This window comes from Misgurnus anguillicaudatus, chromosome 20, assembly GCF_027580225.2.
Source record: "Misgurnus anguillicaudatus chromosome 20, ASM2758022v2, whole genome shotgun sequence".
Taxonomy (NCBI): Eukaryota; Metazoa; Chordata; class Actinopteri; order Cypriniformes; family Cobitidae; genus Misgurnus; species Misgurnus anguillicaudatus.
Window position 1 is genome coordinate 26,882,221 of NC_073356.2, and position 18,418 is coordinate 26,900,638.

An 18,418-nucleotide genomic window follows, 5' to 3' on the forward strand; every position below is an offset into this window, starting at 1 on the left:
TGATAGTGGGATGATGGAATTGGAATTTAAATATAGCTGTATTAGATGTATATTTATTTTAATTTCATTTTAATATATATTGACAGTTTCAAAAAAAAATTTAGATGACAGTTGTGGTGTTTTATCATAATCTCATACAAAATGTTTTAATGACGTTACCCGTTTCTTTTCCGTGTGTCCTGAAAGTTCACGTTTTTTCCAAAAATCCATTTTTTTGTGCTTTATAGGACTGATTTTCAAAGGACTCTTCTGTGCCCTTTTACCCTTGCTGAGCTGTTACACTGAATAGCTTTGTTAGTCTCAGCAGTGAAGGGTGCTATCTATCATAGTCAAGATATGGATGTTTGCCACTTTATAATTGCAAACCTGCGTCCTCTGCCAGGACTATTGACAAAAATCTCTTTAGGATCATTATGTAGGCATGCACACACACATGCAGATACAACGTTTTTTTTCTCACAGCTAATGCTTTTAAAGCTACACAAAAAAATGTGAATTTAATTATTTAACTATTCTTGTTAAAGTTGCACATTTTGGAGCTCCTTTTCTTATCATCTCTCTTTTCCCCTTCTGCTTTGTTTTTTGCAGCCTATGTGCCAGAGGATGAGCTTAAGGCAGCTAAGATCGATGAGGAGCATCTGCAGGATGACGGCCTCTCCTTAGATGGTCAGGACGCAGAATACCTGTGCAACGAAGATGACGACGGACGCGAACAGCTGAGCTACCAGAATTCGCCACTCAGCAATGGCACCAACCCAGATGCTGGGTACGCCTCACCCCTCAGCGACACCAGCGATCACCTGGCTGACTTTAAAAGCACGTCCTCCAAAGAGGGCCAGGATAAAGAGGAGGTTGAAGACATGGAGACAGAAGCAGGATTGTCTCTGCAGGACAGCCTGGCACAGATGAAAGCCGTCTATGCAAACCTGATTTCAGATGCTTCCTGGTCAAGTATCACAAGAGACATTATGAAAAGCAAAGTTAGTGCCAGCAGTACCAACAGTACTGCTAGCAGCCACAAGGGAAACAACAGCATTGTGAGCAGCCATGCGAGTAACGTTGCAAGCGGTGGAGCTAGCAGCAGCAGCAATGTTAGTGCTAGCACCAAGACAAACGCAGCACCAAGCAGCAATTCTACAAAAGCCACCACTTTAAACAGTTCCAACAATGGAAACATCAACGGTGCTAACAGTGGAGGTGTTGCATATGACTGGCACCAGGCAGCACTTGCTAAAACCTTACAGCATACTCCCTACCACCTAATGCCTGAACCAAGTCTCTTCAGCACAGTGCAGCTGTACCGGCAAAACAATAAGCTGTACGGGCCTGTGTTTACGGGTGCCAGCAAGTTCAGATGTAAGGACTGTAGTGCAGCCTATGACACACTAGTAGGTCTCACGGTTCACATGAATGAAACGGGTCATTACCGTGACGACAACAAGGACAAGGAGGACGACAAGGGCAAGAAATGGTCCAAGCCAAGGAAGCGATCTTTAATGGAGATGGAGGGCAAAGAAGATGCTCAGAAAGTTCTAAAGTGCATGTATTGTGGCCACTCGTTTGAATCACTGCAGGACTTGAGTGTCCACATGATCAAAACTAAACACTACCAGAAAGTGCCTCTTAAAGAACCAATGCCAGCTCTTGCCTCAAAGCTGGTTCCCTCCACCAAAAAGCGAGCATTCCAGGACCTGATGTCTCCATGTTCACCTGAGTCTATTTCAAGCTCCGCTGGTATTCCATTGGCAGAGACTGCATCCACCAAAGATCAAAAGATTTCCAATCCGTATGTCACTGCTAATAATCGTTATGGTTACCAAAATGGTGCAAGTTATACCTGGCAGTTTGAGGCACGAAAAGCTCAAATTCTTAAGTGTATGGAGTGTGGGAGTTCACATGACACCTTGCAGCAGTTAACAGCCCATATGATGGTGACTGGCCATTTTCTAAAAGTCACGAATTCCGCCTCTAAAAAGGGGAAGCAATTAGTATTCGACCCCGTTGTGGAAGAGAAAATTCAATCTATTCCTCTTCCACCCACAACAACACGTTTACCACCCCCAACCATTAAATCTCAACCAGATTCACCAATACACCCCTCTTTCATGGATGAAAGGAAGGAGGTAGAAGAAGAGAAAATGGAAGAGAAAATAGAGGAGAAAAAAATCAAACAAGAGAAAGAAGATCCTTCAGAGAAGGTGGACAAGTCAGAGAAACTTAGCCATTACAAATATCTGAGAGAGGAAGATCTCGAGGAGACTCCTAAAGGGGGTTTAGATATTCTTAAGTCTTTAGAGAATACTGTCTCCAGTGCAATCAGTAAGGCTCAGACAGGTACACCCACCTGGGGTGGATATCCCAGCATTCATGCTGCCTACCAGCTTCAAGGGTCAATAAAATCTCTGTCTGCTGTTCAGAGTGTTCAGATGCAACCAACATTCAATGCCAGCAGCTTGAAATCTTTGACCTCTGACTCCAGTGCTCTGATCCATTCTCCAAGCAGCCCATCTCCACCTCCAAACCACAAAAGCAATGTCTTAGCTATGGAAGAGTTGGTTGAGAAAGTGACAGGCAAAATAATGTCAAAGAAAGACAGGGATGAAAAATCAACAGAACGCAGTTCCAAACATTTTTCAGCTGAATTACCCTCCCCTGTCCCCAAAGACAGAAAGGACTTGCCAAGACCAGATGATCTCAGCAAGCCGACAAAGAATGGCACAGTAGATAAAGAGTCAGAGCACGTTCCTCTTCGGGAAGGGGAACACAAGGAAAGCCACGCAGATAATCCTCTAAAGAATGGAACTGATGTCCCCAAAACACAAGTCACCAATGGTTGCAGTAATTTAGGAATTATCACTGACCACTCACCAGAACAGCCTTTAGTCAGCCCCCTCAGTGCATTGCAGTCCATCATGAACACTCATTTAGGAAAGGCCTCCAAAACGGTTAGTCCGCTACTAGACCCTCTAGCAATGCTTTATAAGATCAGCAACAACATGATGGAAAAACCCATGTACAATCCAGCTCAGGTCAAGCAAGTTGAGTCCATTAACAGATATTATGACAACGATGATGATCAGCCCATGGACCTGACAAAGTCCAAAAGCAGCAATGGGCCCACAAACAATTGTTCACCTACTGTTATTAACAACAGCAGCATCACAAACAGTTCCCGGCCCATGCTATCCACTTTGACAGAATCAGTCTCATCTCCTCTTCGGGAGAATGCGTTAATGGACATCTCGGATATGGTGAAGAACCTCACAGGTCGTCTGACACCAAAGTCATCGACGCCTTCCTCCATATCGGAAAAGTCAGATGCAGATGGCTGTGCATTTGAGGACGGCTTAGATGATCTTTCCCCTGTTCAAAAAAGGAAAGGCAGGCAGTCAAACTGGAACCCTCAGCATTTGCTGATTCTTCAGGCCCAGTTTGCATCCAGCCTTCGAGAAACCTCTGACGGAAAGTATATAATAACAGACCTTGGTCCTCAGGAGCGTGTACATATTTGTAAGTTTACAGGTCTTTCCATGACCACCATCTCACACTGGTTGGCAAACGTCAAGTACCAACTCAGGCGGACAGGTGGAACCAAGTTTCTGAAAAACATTGACTCGGGCCACCCACTGTTCCTGTGTGGTGATTGTGCCTCCCAGTTTAGAACTCCCTCCACGTACATAAACCACTTAGAAACCCACTTGGGCTTCAGCTTGAAGGACCTCTCAAAGTTATCAATAGACCTCATAAGAGACCAGCAAGCAGTCACGAAAATGATCACAGACAAGACATTCAGTGCCCTCGGCTTGACTGAGGAAGACTCTAATTCCGTTTTTCAGTGCAAACTGTGCAATAGAACTTTTGTCAGCAAGCATGCCGTGAAACTGCACCTCAGCAAAACGCACGGAAAGTCACCCGAGGACCACCTGATCTTTGTTACTGAGCTGGAAAAGTTAGAAAAAGCCTAAGATAGCAGGCTGGTGGCAGTAAAGTGACTGGATCCAGAATCATTGCACTACATCACTGTACTGCACTGCGCCTGAACTGAGCCTCGGAAGTCAGTTCAACTTGTGTCATGAAACTGCCTGACTGGACCATGATCTGTTTCAATTTTTTTCCTCCTTGTTTTTCAGTCTCATGATTTCTAACTCTTGCTTTGTATCGTATTTATCTGATATGTGTCGTTTATGTGCATGTTTTTCCTTTCATCCTTTGAGTGACTTCAAATTCAAACAGAATTTACAGTTTGTACTCTGTTGAATTGGGAATGAAACGAACATGGTATCCATGGGCATGTCCTAAAACAAAATAGCAAAAGAACTTCTGAATAGAATGAATTGTGTTGAACACTTAATATACCTTATAAAAGACTGACATCAATAAAGCACTCTGTAGTGTCGAATGTTATGAGAATATGTATAAAGTAAGACAGACCTATTTTGTTAATTTGAAAATTTCAGATATTGGCTTGACATAAATCAAACTCCGCAACCCTTTGAAGTGAAAACAATGCATCAGATTTTGTTGAGTCTTCTAAACCTCGAAGGATAAGGAAGATTTTGACTGGCTGCCTATGATTATACACTTTGGTTTTTCCAAAGGCGTTTCTTTGTTTTTAATAATCATTGTTTTCGTTGTTAAGTATCATTTTATACAGTAGCAATTTGAAACGTATGCTTTGGTACCACTCTTTCCCTTTCTATGGTTTTCGCTTCACTTTCAACCTGTATAGACTTAATTGAAATCTTATATACAGCACATATATTTAAATGATCAGCGAAGATGTGTAAATTTCCATCACCATATCTTGCCAATTGGCGCAGCTCAACATTGTTTGTATGGTGTGCATTCTTTTATATTGTCATTTTATATATAGTAAACAAAAAGGAAATAATATGTACAGAGATGTATATGCAGTATATGTGCTGTAGAACCACAATTCATCATTTAGTTTTCAATGAACTAAGTTCTCTGATGTGGTAAATATGAATTGACTGAATTGAAGGAAGTTGCATCTATGTCGATGCACGGTGCGCAAAATGGAACCAAGCAATGCAAAACATGAAATACAGTACATTTCAATGTTTTATCATGCCATTGTGAAAAGTCCCATTAATTCCCTAATTAAAAAAGAAAAAATGTTTTTGTCCCTTAATTGTAAAATAAAACCTGAAGCATTTCTTGATTAATGTTGCTTTCACTTGTTTTTATTAATGTCCTTTCTCATCATTCTGTAATACTGTTATGGACGCCACATTAACAATCAGCAATTATTCATTGTGAATCTAAGCTCTTGAAATTAACCGTACACCCTCAGAACAAGCCATCACTGAGGCGGTACTTTAATAAAAAGTACACCTTTATACCTATAAAGGGTGCATATTAGTACCTCAAAAGTTCATATCTGTACCTAAATGGTACATATTAAGACCTTTTTAACTTTTTATACCTTTTGTGAGTTATTCAAAAACACTACTACTGCAACACGAAACTTCTGAATTAAAATTTTCTGATGTGCATTGTACTTTATTTGTGAAAATGGGTCTTTATTAAATAGTCAATATAGCAGTGACATAACTAAATATGGCCACGCCCCAGTAGACTTGCTGTGTTAAGGGATTTTAAAACATTATGGGAAGGTTTCCTGGACTGGGTTTATACTCCCAGACTAAAATGCATGTTTAAAAATGTTAAAACAACTTGCACTGACACATCTTAACATATATCAGTGCCATTGTTGCTTCTCAAGATGCACACCAGTATTGTTTTTTTAAACAGTATGTTTGTAAAAACTACTTAAATGTTTAAACCAGGGGTCTCTAACCTTTCTGTGAGCAAGGGCTACCACAATGGAAAAAAATCTGGAGGGCGACTTTTTTGATATAGCCTACAGTCTAAACTTTTTTACTTGTTGATGTTGTATAATTGTTTAATAAAATGTTAACATACATAAAAGACGCCAAGCTAATATAAAAAATAAATATTAAAATTGAGGCTATTAGTGGAATGTGTTTTGGCCGGCAACTCACAGACTCCTGCGGGCACCATGTTGAAGACCACTGCTCTAAACCCTGTCCACGAATATAACACTGCAGTGGGAAAAGGTAAAAAATAATAAATACATTTAATAAAAGTAAAATTTTATGTACTGTATACAAATCAAAAAAAGAGGAAACTAAGGATTTAATGGTATTAAAAATAGTACTCCAAGTCTTGAAATGTGCAATGTACTTTTGTTAAGCTAGTTTTCACTTCCCTAACAAATGCTAACAAACACCGAATTCCAAAACTGGCGTTTTTGTGGCACTATGAACCAGCCTTTAGTCTTTGAATGCAGCTTTACCTTTTCTCTGTTGTATGTAAATGAGAGAATATGTTTCCAGATGCGAAACTTGCTGGTAAACAGGGAACGAACGCACGCTCACTGTTGCCAAAACTAGGAAAGAACTTGTGGATTTAGCGCTTTTCCATAAAGCCTGCATATCTGGCTTCTCAGGACCGATTCGGTTGCATTGATCCAGCCCGTCCCCTTTCTCGCCGCTTCTTAGTGCTGTCCCCGTACGTATTCTATGTAAATTACAGCAATCATGACAACTGCGACATTGTGAGTACCTGCAGCACGGAGTGAAACATCGGCAGATAGACACAGTTTAAGCAGATTTGCATATTTTTCCCCCCTGTTCTCACAAGTACTCTCCAAGCGATTCGCGGGGGTTTCAGACTTGGAAGTAAATGCCCAATTTCATGTGGGAATCAAAGATTTACTCTTTTCAGCTCAATTACTGAGCGATTATATGTTTGGACACAGGGGGCTTGAGGGGAAACGAAACAAGAGCAGCAAGGGCTGAAATATGCAATGTTTGCACAATAATCTCAATCTCCATTTGAAGCTGCTTTGGGGAGTTGCAGAATCAAACCCCTTGTTAGTTGGCCTATTTGAAAGTATCCTCTCACTCAAATTGGCATGTTTTGATTTCCCAGTGGTCCCATACTGAATATTCTGAGCCTCCATCTGGTAGTTTTGCTTTTCTCAATTACTGCAATTCTTTTACATTTTCATTCAAACGGCACGGTGGCAGAATATCAGCCATCAGAAAAGAATTAAGGTGTACAAATCCAAAAGTACCTGTTTTTTGGATTAATAGCCAAGTTTGTCATCCAGAGAGTTGTTTGCACAGTACTGAAAGAGGGTTAAGGCTTAGCGTATGTTGTGTAGTAGATTCAAAACTATTAAATTATTCAAGTCGTGATTTCACGCAACTTTCACTTAGTATAATAACATGAAAGGAATATTGTTATTGAAATCGAACCTTTACTGAAGTGTGGAGCAGATTCGAATGTATTATAAAATTAAGCCCTACATTTTCCTGCACATCTGGGGTCCTGACGCACACAGAGATAAAGGGCCATGCCAGGTCTTTCTTACAGGATCGACTTGCTGCCTCCCCGCAGATATCTTTCACATGTACTGTGAAACAATAGGTTTTCAAAGTATTTCAGAGCGTGCGTTGTGTCTCAAAGCTGCAGTTTAATGCAAACACAAAGCTTTCGATGAGACAATGCAGAGGCGGTAAACACTCCGATTTTGGATGTCGTGCCTTGCGCGAGAAGTAGCAAATAGTTCTTAGCCATCAACAACAGGCAACATCCTATATTTATACTGTACTGTTGTATAAGTTGCCAAGTGCTTCTATGAGCATTAATCGGCACAGAGATAAATTTCCGTTTGTGGATGAATACATTTGAAGCCGATTTTCTAAAACAAGTTCATTCATCTGCTTCAAGATTACATTTTTTTGTATATCTGCAAAGCAAAAAGTTGCAAGAAGCATTTTATTGATTGATCAAACAAATGTAGTTTAGATGTCAAGACAAATCTCCACTTGCCCTCTTGCTGTCCTAAAATACTGAGATGTCTCGTACCGAGACAGGATGCGGGGCGGAGGAAGACATTTTCGAATAACAAATCTTTGCCTAACATGTCAGGCATCAATGTCATTACCGATACAACTCATCATCGGCCTGGCCTTGTGTCTCATGTTTTATTATTTTACTTAAACCAAACAAGAAATAAATCATCTTGCTGTGTTTCTCTGCCGTTCGACCTCACAGACAGACACACGAGCATAAATAAGAAGGCACACAAAAGAATTTATTGCTAGTGGCTCTATGATGAATTTTAACGGACAATTTGCTGTTCCACCAAAAGCATCAATGTAATTGAAATGTTTACGATCGAAATTACACACTTTTCTGAGAGGAATCAGTTGATAGATGGAAAATAATGAAATGCCATGTCATGTTTTGTGAATGACAGAGTTTTTGAATATAAAGCAGAAAATGATAAATGATAAAAGATTGTGGATGCCTTTAGCAACAAGTCAAATTTACAGCATTTTATCCATCCAAGTGGACAGATACAACTCTTAAAACACGTATAAATGTAAAAGATTTAAAATCCCATTTACCACCTCATGAGCTGACTATTTTAAATCTAAATCTGTTTCTGTCAAAAGACAGCTGTCAAGCTACAGACGAATGTGTGAAATTGAATCACAGTCGAACGGCAAAGAAAACAAAGGCCTGTCAGATAAATGCGCGGAGGAAAATAAATTGTGAGCTTGTTTGATTGGCAGGTCTAGGCCGCAACGTACATTTTACAGAATAAATATGGCTCGAGAACTTCGAGTCCTATCAGGTGATGGACTGCGCGATCATTGCATTAAGACTTATTTGATGCCTCCTTCCCAACGGATGTATGAGGTGTTGGGAAGGTGGCATCACAAATGGTTGTGTTCCTGTCAAAAGTGAGCCGTGTTCGGAGATGGAACGTCCCGCTTATTCATCTGCGTGCGGATAGCGTCCTGAAGAATGGAGATGTGACAAAATCGCTCCTTTATAGAATAATGACGGCTGACGCGGGCCCTAATGGATGCAGTGTTTTTAATCTCTGTGAAGGCTCAGCCCGGTGATGGACTCAGCTGCCAGGCCTACAGGTGTGCTGTGACAGCTTGTCTGTGATGCCGCTCATCACTCACGAAGAGCAAAGACGACCGGATACACTTAAGCCCTGTGTACCAGACTCGCTTTTAAAGCAGAGGAAAGGCGCGTCACCATCACAGCCTGGCCTAAAAACTGCTCCAATGAGCTGGATATTGTTCAGTAAAATTGAAAATTCTGTCATAATTTACTCCGCATTGTGTCATTTCAACCGGTGTGACTTATTTCTTTGTGACACAAAACGAGATTAATGTCTGGTTGAATGGATTCAGCATGATCAGCAGTGTTACATTAAGGGGTTAATATTTAAAATACATTATACAAAATGTTTATTGAATGACCTTATATATCTCTATGTAGCTGAAAGTTGTTTATACCATTCGTTCGACAGTAAAAGATTGAATTTTGTCATCCCGGCGTGATTTTTGCCTGACTGCATTGTGAAACAAAAGCTCCTGCAAACGTTGCTGTGGGATTTGTTTGCAATTTCAGATTAAATTGATGTAGAGAAAAGCCAGAGAGGGAGAAAAGGGAGGTAGAGAAAGAGAGAGATGGGTGTGAATTAATGAGCGCAAATATGCTTCTGCGCTCATATTCGTCAGAGAAATATTTATATTTTTTTCTCCCTGACGTCCCGAGCAGCTGAGATAAAGTAACTGACTTTGTTGTTGCGTTCGTGTGATCGTTCTTTCAGATTCAGTTTCCTCTCAGAGGCTTTAGATGAGCCGAACACATTTGTTTTTACTTCTTTCCGTTCAGGTAAGTGTAAAGACTTTCTTCTCATTACTTTTCTACACTGTATTTATCAACAGCAAGTGAGACTAAAATGACAGATAGGTGTTAGCATTGCAGAAACGACTTGTTTGCACCTTTGTTTAAAAAGTACTTTTAACATCAAATGGTACCAAAACATAAAACAACAACTACTACTTGTTTTTTAGCATAGCTATAGCAGCTGGATATATCCTATATGATATTATCTGTACAGACCTTTTTCAAAGGTAAGGTTGATTATACATCTTATATATAAAAATCTATAACTAACTCATCCTTATGCTACCCCAGATAGCTCGAACTGATTTTGCCAAGTGAGAGAATGTCCTCATGGCAACATATTGTGTTGACCCAAGGACAACATTTTTTGAAAAAAAAAAAAAAAACTAAACCTACGGGGGGATGTCGTTGTACGGTTAACCATAACCAAACCCTAAAACCAGAGGTTCGGAAATAATAATGACAAACAATGGTCTAGAAGCAGTTAATCCTGGTTGCAAGTTTAAACTTGAAACAAACCGTAAACTTATTTCTGAAATCTGATTGGTTGATTGAAATGTTGTCCCAGGGACAACAAAATGTTGCCCTGAGAACATCAACCACTTGGCAAGATCAGGAAAGCCATCCCAGATATATGGGTGATTCTCACGAAATCCAGACTTAGAAGGTGTCCAGCATCAGATTTTTTTAAAAAGCCCTTGAAGGCAATTTTGAACATAAAAGATTAAGGTCTGAACTTACTATAACCATTATTTTTAGAGGATTTAAAAAATATTTCCTTTACAATTATTTAAATTTTTTAGAACATCATTATTAAAAATTATCATTACCGCAACATGATATTACATTACATATATGCATTTAAAAAACTAATGTTTCGGTAATGAGAACTAAAAAGTTGTTTAGGCACTATGACAAACAAAATTTCAACTTTTATCTGGGGAGAAAACATAAGAACTGCTTACCTGGTAGCCATCTTGAGTGTCACAGTCAATTATGTCCCTTCCAAATTTTTTTTTTTTAAATGTTAGTTCCTTGAGGGCTTAAACAATTATTGAAATTTGTTGCGGAGGATGAGAAAATTTTTCTTGGACACATTTATATTCCTTATTATTGTCTCTACATTTACCAATGATCACCGAATACCACATGTTTCTAATTTTTTTGATTTTTTAATTACAAATATTTCCATTTCAAAGTACCCAAATTCAGTCATGGACACGTTGCGGTAATGATAATGTTCTCCTTAAATGTGAAAAAACAACAACATTTGTTTGTATGATGTTATTTTAAATCATGTGCAAAATAGTACATGAAGAGATGTTTGTAACTGTATGCTTCTTATTTTGATACTCTTACTTTGCATGTACTTTTTTATCAAAATGTTTCATAACAAGAAAAGAGATTTACATTGGAGACGATAACTCGCGTCATCGTTTACTTTGGGGTATGTACCTTTTGCATATTGTTAACATGAACTGATACACACTACATACCCAAGGGAAATGTAAAAACGTAAATTGTGTGTATACTAAAATGTACTCACCCACTGTCATGTTTCCTTTTATATAGGGTTTAAGAAGTCAAAGCTCCAAAATGCACATACTGTACATCCACCATTCGATATGACACCGGTGGGTTAATTAATGTTTTCTGAAATGAAACGATACAAATTATTAATATTTACTTTATTTATATATTTATTTATATAATATACTACCACTATATATATATATATATATATATATATATATATATACATATACATATATATACATATACAGATAATCCATATAATACATATATACATATACATACATATATACATACATATATACACATATATATATATATATATATATATATACACATGTTTGACAGATAAAACAAAATCTTGTCTAAAATCGTGTACGGAATTGTAAACTGTGCACCAGGTCTTTAGCTGCGCTGTTCCAAAACTCTGAATTTTACCTTAAACTGTGTGCTACGCTCACATTCCTGTGTTGCTTATTTTCGGTCATGTGTTAAATCCGGACAAAATCAAGAAAAGTTTCCACAATGTCCTTACAAGATGTCCACTGTGTTTTTTCCCTGTTGTGTTGCAAGCGAGACATTCAAAACTGTGTTTCACACCATCCACCCTCCCACCTTTACAAACAACGCTTGCATGTCCACCCCATCACCAGCTTAACCTGACACGCGTCTGTGCTGTGTGTTTTTTCTGCTTGCTTTTTCTGTTTTGGTTTTGCTTTAATCAGATAGAGGGTCTCCGCTGACGATGTCACATCTGAGCTCACACACGCATACACACAGAAGGACAGTGGGCTGTCCAGTGTAGCATCATTAGCTCAGCGGAGACGTGCCGGCCCTGACACATGTCGAGCGGCGCGCAGCCAACCCACGGACGAGCACGAGACGCTGCTGCATAATTTGAAGGTAACGCCACATTTGTGTGCAGGCATGCTGTCAGTGGTCCATGGAGAACAGGGGACACCGGGATGGGGGAGAAATTTATCCTGAGAACTGTAGTGGTCTTTCCGAGAGAATGGGCCTCTCCTTCATGAGGAAACGTACCTGTGAGATTCTTCTTCTAACACAGCTTAAACATAATTCACTGTCTGACAAGCAGGAGTTTCAAATGTCAAGCAATTCTAGGACCATCAATACAGTCTGCAGGAAAAGCCTGCACTGATTCATCTGACGCTTTTTCATATATGCTGATTTTCAAACGCCAGATGTGACTATTGAATGAGAAATCGCAAAGTTGGGGGTTCGTAGGAATTCGCTAAAAGCGGAGCTAGAATATCAATCACCCGGGTGCGTGATTGGTACCGCGACCCATTACGGGTGATCCATAATTCTATTACGACAATCAAACTTAAGTCACGTCTTCGCGAGGAACCGGAGTTTTGCTTCTGCGAAGTACATTACCTTTCAAGTTGCATCCATGCACAATCGATCAAAGGTCAAAGACACTATTCCTGTTTTCCAGCTCAGTGCTAATATATGCAGCAGTACTGCTCTGCAGGTATTTTACAGGCTTTATCCATCAGTCTATCCATGCATTATGCATATCAGAGGTCATATTGACGCCTGCCTCCCCTGCAGAGGCGTTAATCCTTATCTTAGCTGTAATAACAAGATTAGGTGGGCCGAGAGGGCTTACTGGGGCAACTGGGGGTCCTGCTCTGACCGCAGCGGGGTTGACAAGGCCGAACCGATGGGGAAATCCTGCGTATTGCACCAACTGAGTTTATTGATTACTTTAACTTACTAAAACGGCCCGGGGTTGTGCTTGACGCAATGCATGAAGTCCATCTGTTAAACGATAGTTAGCTTCACACAGAATGGGCTAATGTCACGCCTGTGGTGCCGAGTGGATTTACTTGAAAAAGCCGGGACAGAAATTAAGCATTAGGCAGCTCACATCAGCTCGGCGTGCTCATAAAGGTTTATGATCCCTAAGATAATTCTCCTCCGTGGATCTTCAATGTCGCCAGCTATGTTTTTAGTATCCTTTTGCTTTAAATTACGCTACATGGTAAAAGTATGTGGATCCTTTTTGCTTGCTGACCGTTTGTGTGTGAGAATTGAAAGGTAGTTGGTCAGGAGTTAATGCAGGAATGGGCTCTTTGGAGCGCCCCACAAAAACTGTATAACTACACTATTATTGGCGCTTTTCCATTGAATAGTACCCCACAGTTTAGTTTGGATCAGTCAGCTTACTTTTGGGGGCTTTTCCACTGGGTGCAGTATGTAGTACCCAATACTTTTATTAGTACCACCTTAGTCGGGGTTCCAAGCGACCCGAGCTGATACCAAAACGTGGAACGAAAACACTGTAGATCACTGATTGGTCTGAGAGAATCGTCACTACCAGCATCATCGCTATTATGTAAAAGATTAGCTTTACCTTCATGTTAGCTTGCGCTGTCTCGAGTAAACCTGTTGTCATCTGTGCTTTACTGTAAGTTCCCAAACTCCCTGTTATGATTGGGTCCCCAGTGCTTCTATCAACCTAGAAAATGTGAAAAAGATCAACCCAGTAACTTAGTTTTTGTAAACCATTCTCTCCAAGCACATGAGAAAATAGGTCGTTGAAATTTGGCTCTCCTTGTGATGTCATAAGGAGCTCTAATTATAATAATACCGCCCCTCATTTGCATTTAAAAGGACACATTTTTGCACACACCTACAAAGTGACAATTTTAACATGCTATAATAAATTATCTGTGGGGTATTTTGAACATATGTGAAACTAAACTTCACATATGTGCTCTGGGGACACCAAAGATTTATTTGACATCTTAAAAAAGTCTTGTGCCATGGCCCCTTTAAAAGTAATGCATTACAATATTAAGTTACTCCCCAATAAAGTAACTAAATGCGTTACTTTTCATGAAAAATAATACGTTACGTTGCATTTGCGTTACTTTTACATTACTTTTTTTACTTGGCTGAGGCTTGATCTCTTTCAGGCCTTGCAGGTGTTTTTTATGACTGAGAAGTTCTGCGTTTAGAAATTGCATATTTCCATCGCAAAAATGTCAAACTCTGGGATGCCATTTTTGTTTCTCACTCAAACTGATCTCGCTTAAGCGCACATACATAGGGGGCATAATTCTACGTGACTACATTCTATTTAATTAAGCACATTATTTTATTAACTAAACTGAAAAGTAACTCGCATTACTTTTTTAAAAAAGTAACACAAATTTTAATGTGTACAATTATAAAGTAATGCGTTACTTTAGTCGTTACTTCAGAAAAGTAATATTATTACGTAATGCATGTTACTTGTAATGCGTTACTCACATATATCCCGTTACTCACATAGATCACATATATCCCAGCACATAGAGCCTTTTTTAACAGAGTACCAACACATCTCGACTGTGTCTGTTCCTCGAACAAATAAATACAGAGCACCGTTTACCTCGTCTCGTACAAATCTTATTAACATAAAACTAGAACATAATACATTAACAGATGAAACTCAAATGTTAAAATTCGGCCTTCTTAACACTAGATCACTTATCAACAAAGAACCAATTATCAATGAAATAATTACTGACCAAAACTTAGATGCACTCTGTTTAACAGAAACCTGGCTTAAAGCAGACGATTACACCAGTTTAAACGAATCCACCCCACAAGACTATTATTATAAACATGTTCCTCGTCTAATAGGGAGAGGGGGTGGTGTAGCTACAATATACAATAAAATATTCAAAGTAAACCATAAATCCAACCTAAAATTTAATTCGTTTGAAATAATACTGTTAAATATGGAAATAACTGATTGCAACAACAAACGGCTTTCGTTCATTTTAGCTACCATATATAGGCCTCCAGGCCACCACACAGATTTTCTTAAAGAAATAGCAGACTTCCTATCTGAGCTTACAGTCACTGTAGATAAAGCTCTTATCGTTGGTGATTTTAATATCCATGTGGATAATCCAAAAGATGCATTAGGACGTGCGTTTATGGATGTTCTAAATTCTCTCGGCATTAAACAAAACGTGTCAGGGCCCACGCATACTCGTAATCACACACTAGACTTAATTCTGTCACTCGGACTCAATATTAATGACATCGAAATATCAACCCAGAGTGATGCCGTTTCAGACCATTGCCTTGTGTCATACACAATACTTCTAGATAGGACCGCTCAGTCTACAACATGCTACAGATTAGCCAGAACAATAATTTCCACCACTAAAGATAGCTTTATTAGCACTCTTCCAGACCTGTCTCAAATGAAACATGTAGCAGATAATCGTGAAGATCTAGATATTATAATAGAAAACCAGAACAACGTCTGCTCTGGCGCGTTGGATGCCGTTGCTCCCATTCGAAAAAAGAGAATCAAAGAAAAACCGCCAGCCTGCAGCCCTTAAAAAAGTAGCTAGAAAAATGGAAAGAAACTACCGAAGCACAAAGTTAGAGGTATGGCGTTCAGCATGGAGGGGGAGTGTTCAGCACTACAGACAGGCTGTTGGAACTGCCAGATCTGCCTATCTCAGTACGCTTATTAAAGAAAATCATAACAACCCTCGTTTTCTATTTAGCACAGTTGCGAAACTGACTAGAAACAAAGAACAAACAGAAACCAATAGTAAACTCCAACACAATAGTGATGACTTCATGAAACTTCTTTACTAACAAAATTATGTTTATTAGGGAAAACATAAAAACTACGCAAGCAGCCACCACTCTACCCAATAGTACATTTTCCACTAGATTACCAAACGAACATCTTGAGTCATTTAATCCTACTACAATAGAAGAGCTCTCTAAACTAGTAACGTCATCCAAATCATCGTCCTGTAAACTAGACCCCGTTCCCACAAAATTACTAAAAGAGGTATTTCATGTAGTGTCAGACACGGTACTTAATATCTTTAACTCATCTCTAGAATTAGGATACGTTCCAACAGCTTTCAAACTAGCAGTTATTAGACCGCTCATTAAAAAGCAAAACCTTGACCAGGGAGATCTTAATAACTTTAGACCAATCTCAAATCTACCTTTTCTTTCTAAAATATTAGAAAAAGTAGTGGCAAGCCAGCTACGCACATTCGTAGAAAATAATAATACATATGAAAAGTTCCAATCAGGATTCAGGCCCCACCATAGCACAGAGACAGCGCTGCTTAGAGTTACAAATGACCTCCTATTAACATCCGATCGTGGTGAAATCTCAATCCTTATATTACTAGACCTTAGTGCAGCCTTTGACACAATAGATCACACAATCTTACTCAATAGACTAGAAAACTATGTTGGCATCAGTGGTCAGGCGTTAGCCTGGTTCAGATCGTATCTAACCAATCGATATCACTTTGTTTATGTAAATGAGGAAGAGTCATATCACTCCCCCGTTAAATACGGCATACCTCAGGGATCAGTTCTAGGCCCTATCCCATTCTCGTTATATATGTTACCTCTAGGAGACATTATCAGGAAACATAACATAAGTTTTCACTGCTATGCGGATGATACCCAGCTTTACATCTCGTCGCATCCTAGCGAAACCCACCAGTTTTCTAAGCTAACAGACTGCATTAGTGATATTAGGGACTGGATGGCACAAAACTTTCTTATGCTAAACTCCAATAAGACAGAGATACTTATTATTGAACCGAATCGCTACAAACATAATATGTCAGATTACAAGTTGCCCATAGATGGCTGCACGGTGGTGCCATCTTCCACGGTTAAGAATTAAGGCGTAATGTTCAACAGCAATCTATCTTTTGATAGTCATATCGCCAACATCTGCCGCACAGCATTCTTCCATCTTAGAAATATCTCAAAAATACGCCATATGCTGTCTGCATCAGACGCAGAAAGCTTATACATGCTTTTATGACCTCTAGAATAGACTATTGTAACTCGTTAATCGGGGGATGCCATGCAAATCAGGTAAACAAGCTACAGCTGGTTCAAAACGCCGCCGCAAGAGTGCTTACTCGATCTAAAAAGTATGACCACATCAGTCCAATTCTGGCATCTTTACACTGGCTACCAGTTAAATATCGCATACAATTTAAAATATTACTAATCACCTACAAAGCCTTAAATGGCCTAGCGCCCTCGTATATTAAAGAACTACTATCAGAATACAATCCATCACGTAAACTGCGCTCACAAAATTCTGGTCACTTTTAATTATCCCTAGAATATCAAAAGTGTCTAAAGGTGGTAGATCCTTTTCCTACTTAGCCCCTAAGCTCTGGAATGATTTACCAAATAATGTTCGAGTATCAGACACAGTCGATCAATTTAAATCTAAACTTAAGACATTCTTCTTTAACAAAGCATTCACTTAATATGTCCAGTAAATGTACATTTCCCGCATTAGTTAGTTTGTCTAGAACAAAGCACTCACATACCTCATATGGGTAATATACTATTGCCGCAATAGTTAGCCTGTCTGGAACCGAGCCGACTTGAACCACTATAATGTTTGACACTTGCATTGCATGCGAACGGCCCCTACGCTAATAGAATTCTGTTTTTCTCTCCCTGTCTCGTCCTCGACCACGAGGATCATGAGACAAACAGACCCAGTTCCGGTTGCTGTGAAGATCATTGCATCACTGATCTACTGGCTGTCCTTCAACGTGATGACCAGCCGATGCCCGACCAACGACCACTGGCTAAACCAGTTTAATTCGCTTACCCGCCTCCTATCCCTACCGTTTCTATATATATATAAATATATTTTAATTCCTCCCAAGGGTTTTTGTCCTTCTAGGACTTTTTCCCATTGGGTTTTTTTTCCTAGAGGGTTTTTAGTCCCAGGGAGAGTCAGCCAACTTTGGCTTAACTTAGCACTTTACTGTATACATTACATTATTAATATGCTCGCTTGTACGGTTTAACCGCTTTCACTACTTCTTATATTATCTATTGATTTTCTGTGTTCTCCTCTACATCTTCTCATGTAAAGCTGCTTTGCAACAATTAACACTTGTGAAAAGCGCTATATAAATAAAATTGAATTGAATTGAATTGAACTCCCAACGCTGGGTATTATTATGAACTCTTTAGGTGCAAAGGTGTAGTTTTTGAAAGGGTACCACCCCAGTGACAACAAGGTAAAATTTTTTAACAATTTTTCTGGCAGTGGATGCTA

At 39.3% G+C, this 18,418-nt stretch overlaps 1 protein-coding gene across 4 annotated transcripts in view; it reads left to right on the forward strand.

The window, feature by feature from the left end:
* Positions 1-5,186, forward strand: part of tshz1 (teashirt zinc finger homeobox 1) — a 166,169-nt gene extending 160,983 nt beyond the window's left edge. For all 4 annotated transcript variants that reach the window (XM_055219236.2, XM_073858419.1, XM_055219239.2 and 1 more), the window contains one exon: positions 589-5,186. In XM_055219236.2, the coding sequence (XP_055075211.2) occupies positions 589-3,965 (3,377 nt within the window). In that variant the 3' untranslated portion in view covers positions 3,966-5,186. The remainder of the gene's footprint in view (positions 1-588) is intronic.
* The last annotated feature ends 13,232 nt before the right edge of the window (positions 5,187-18,418 follow it).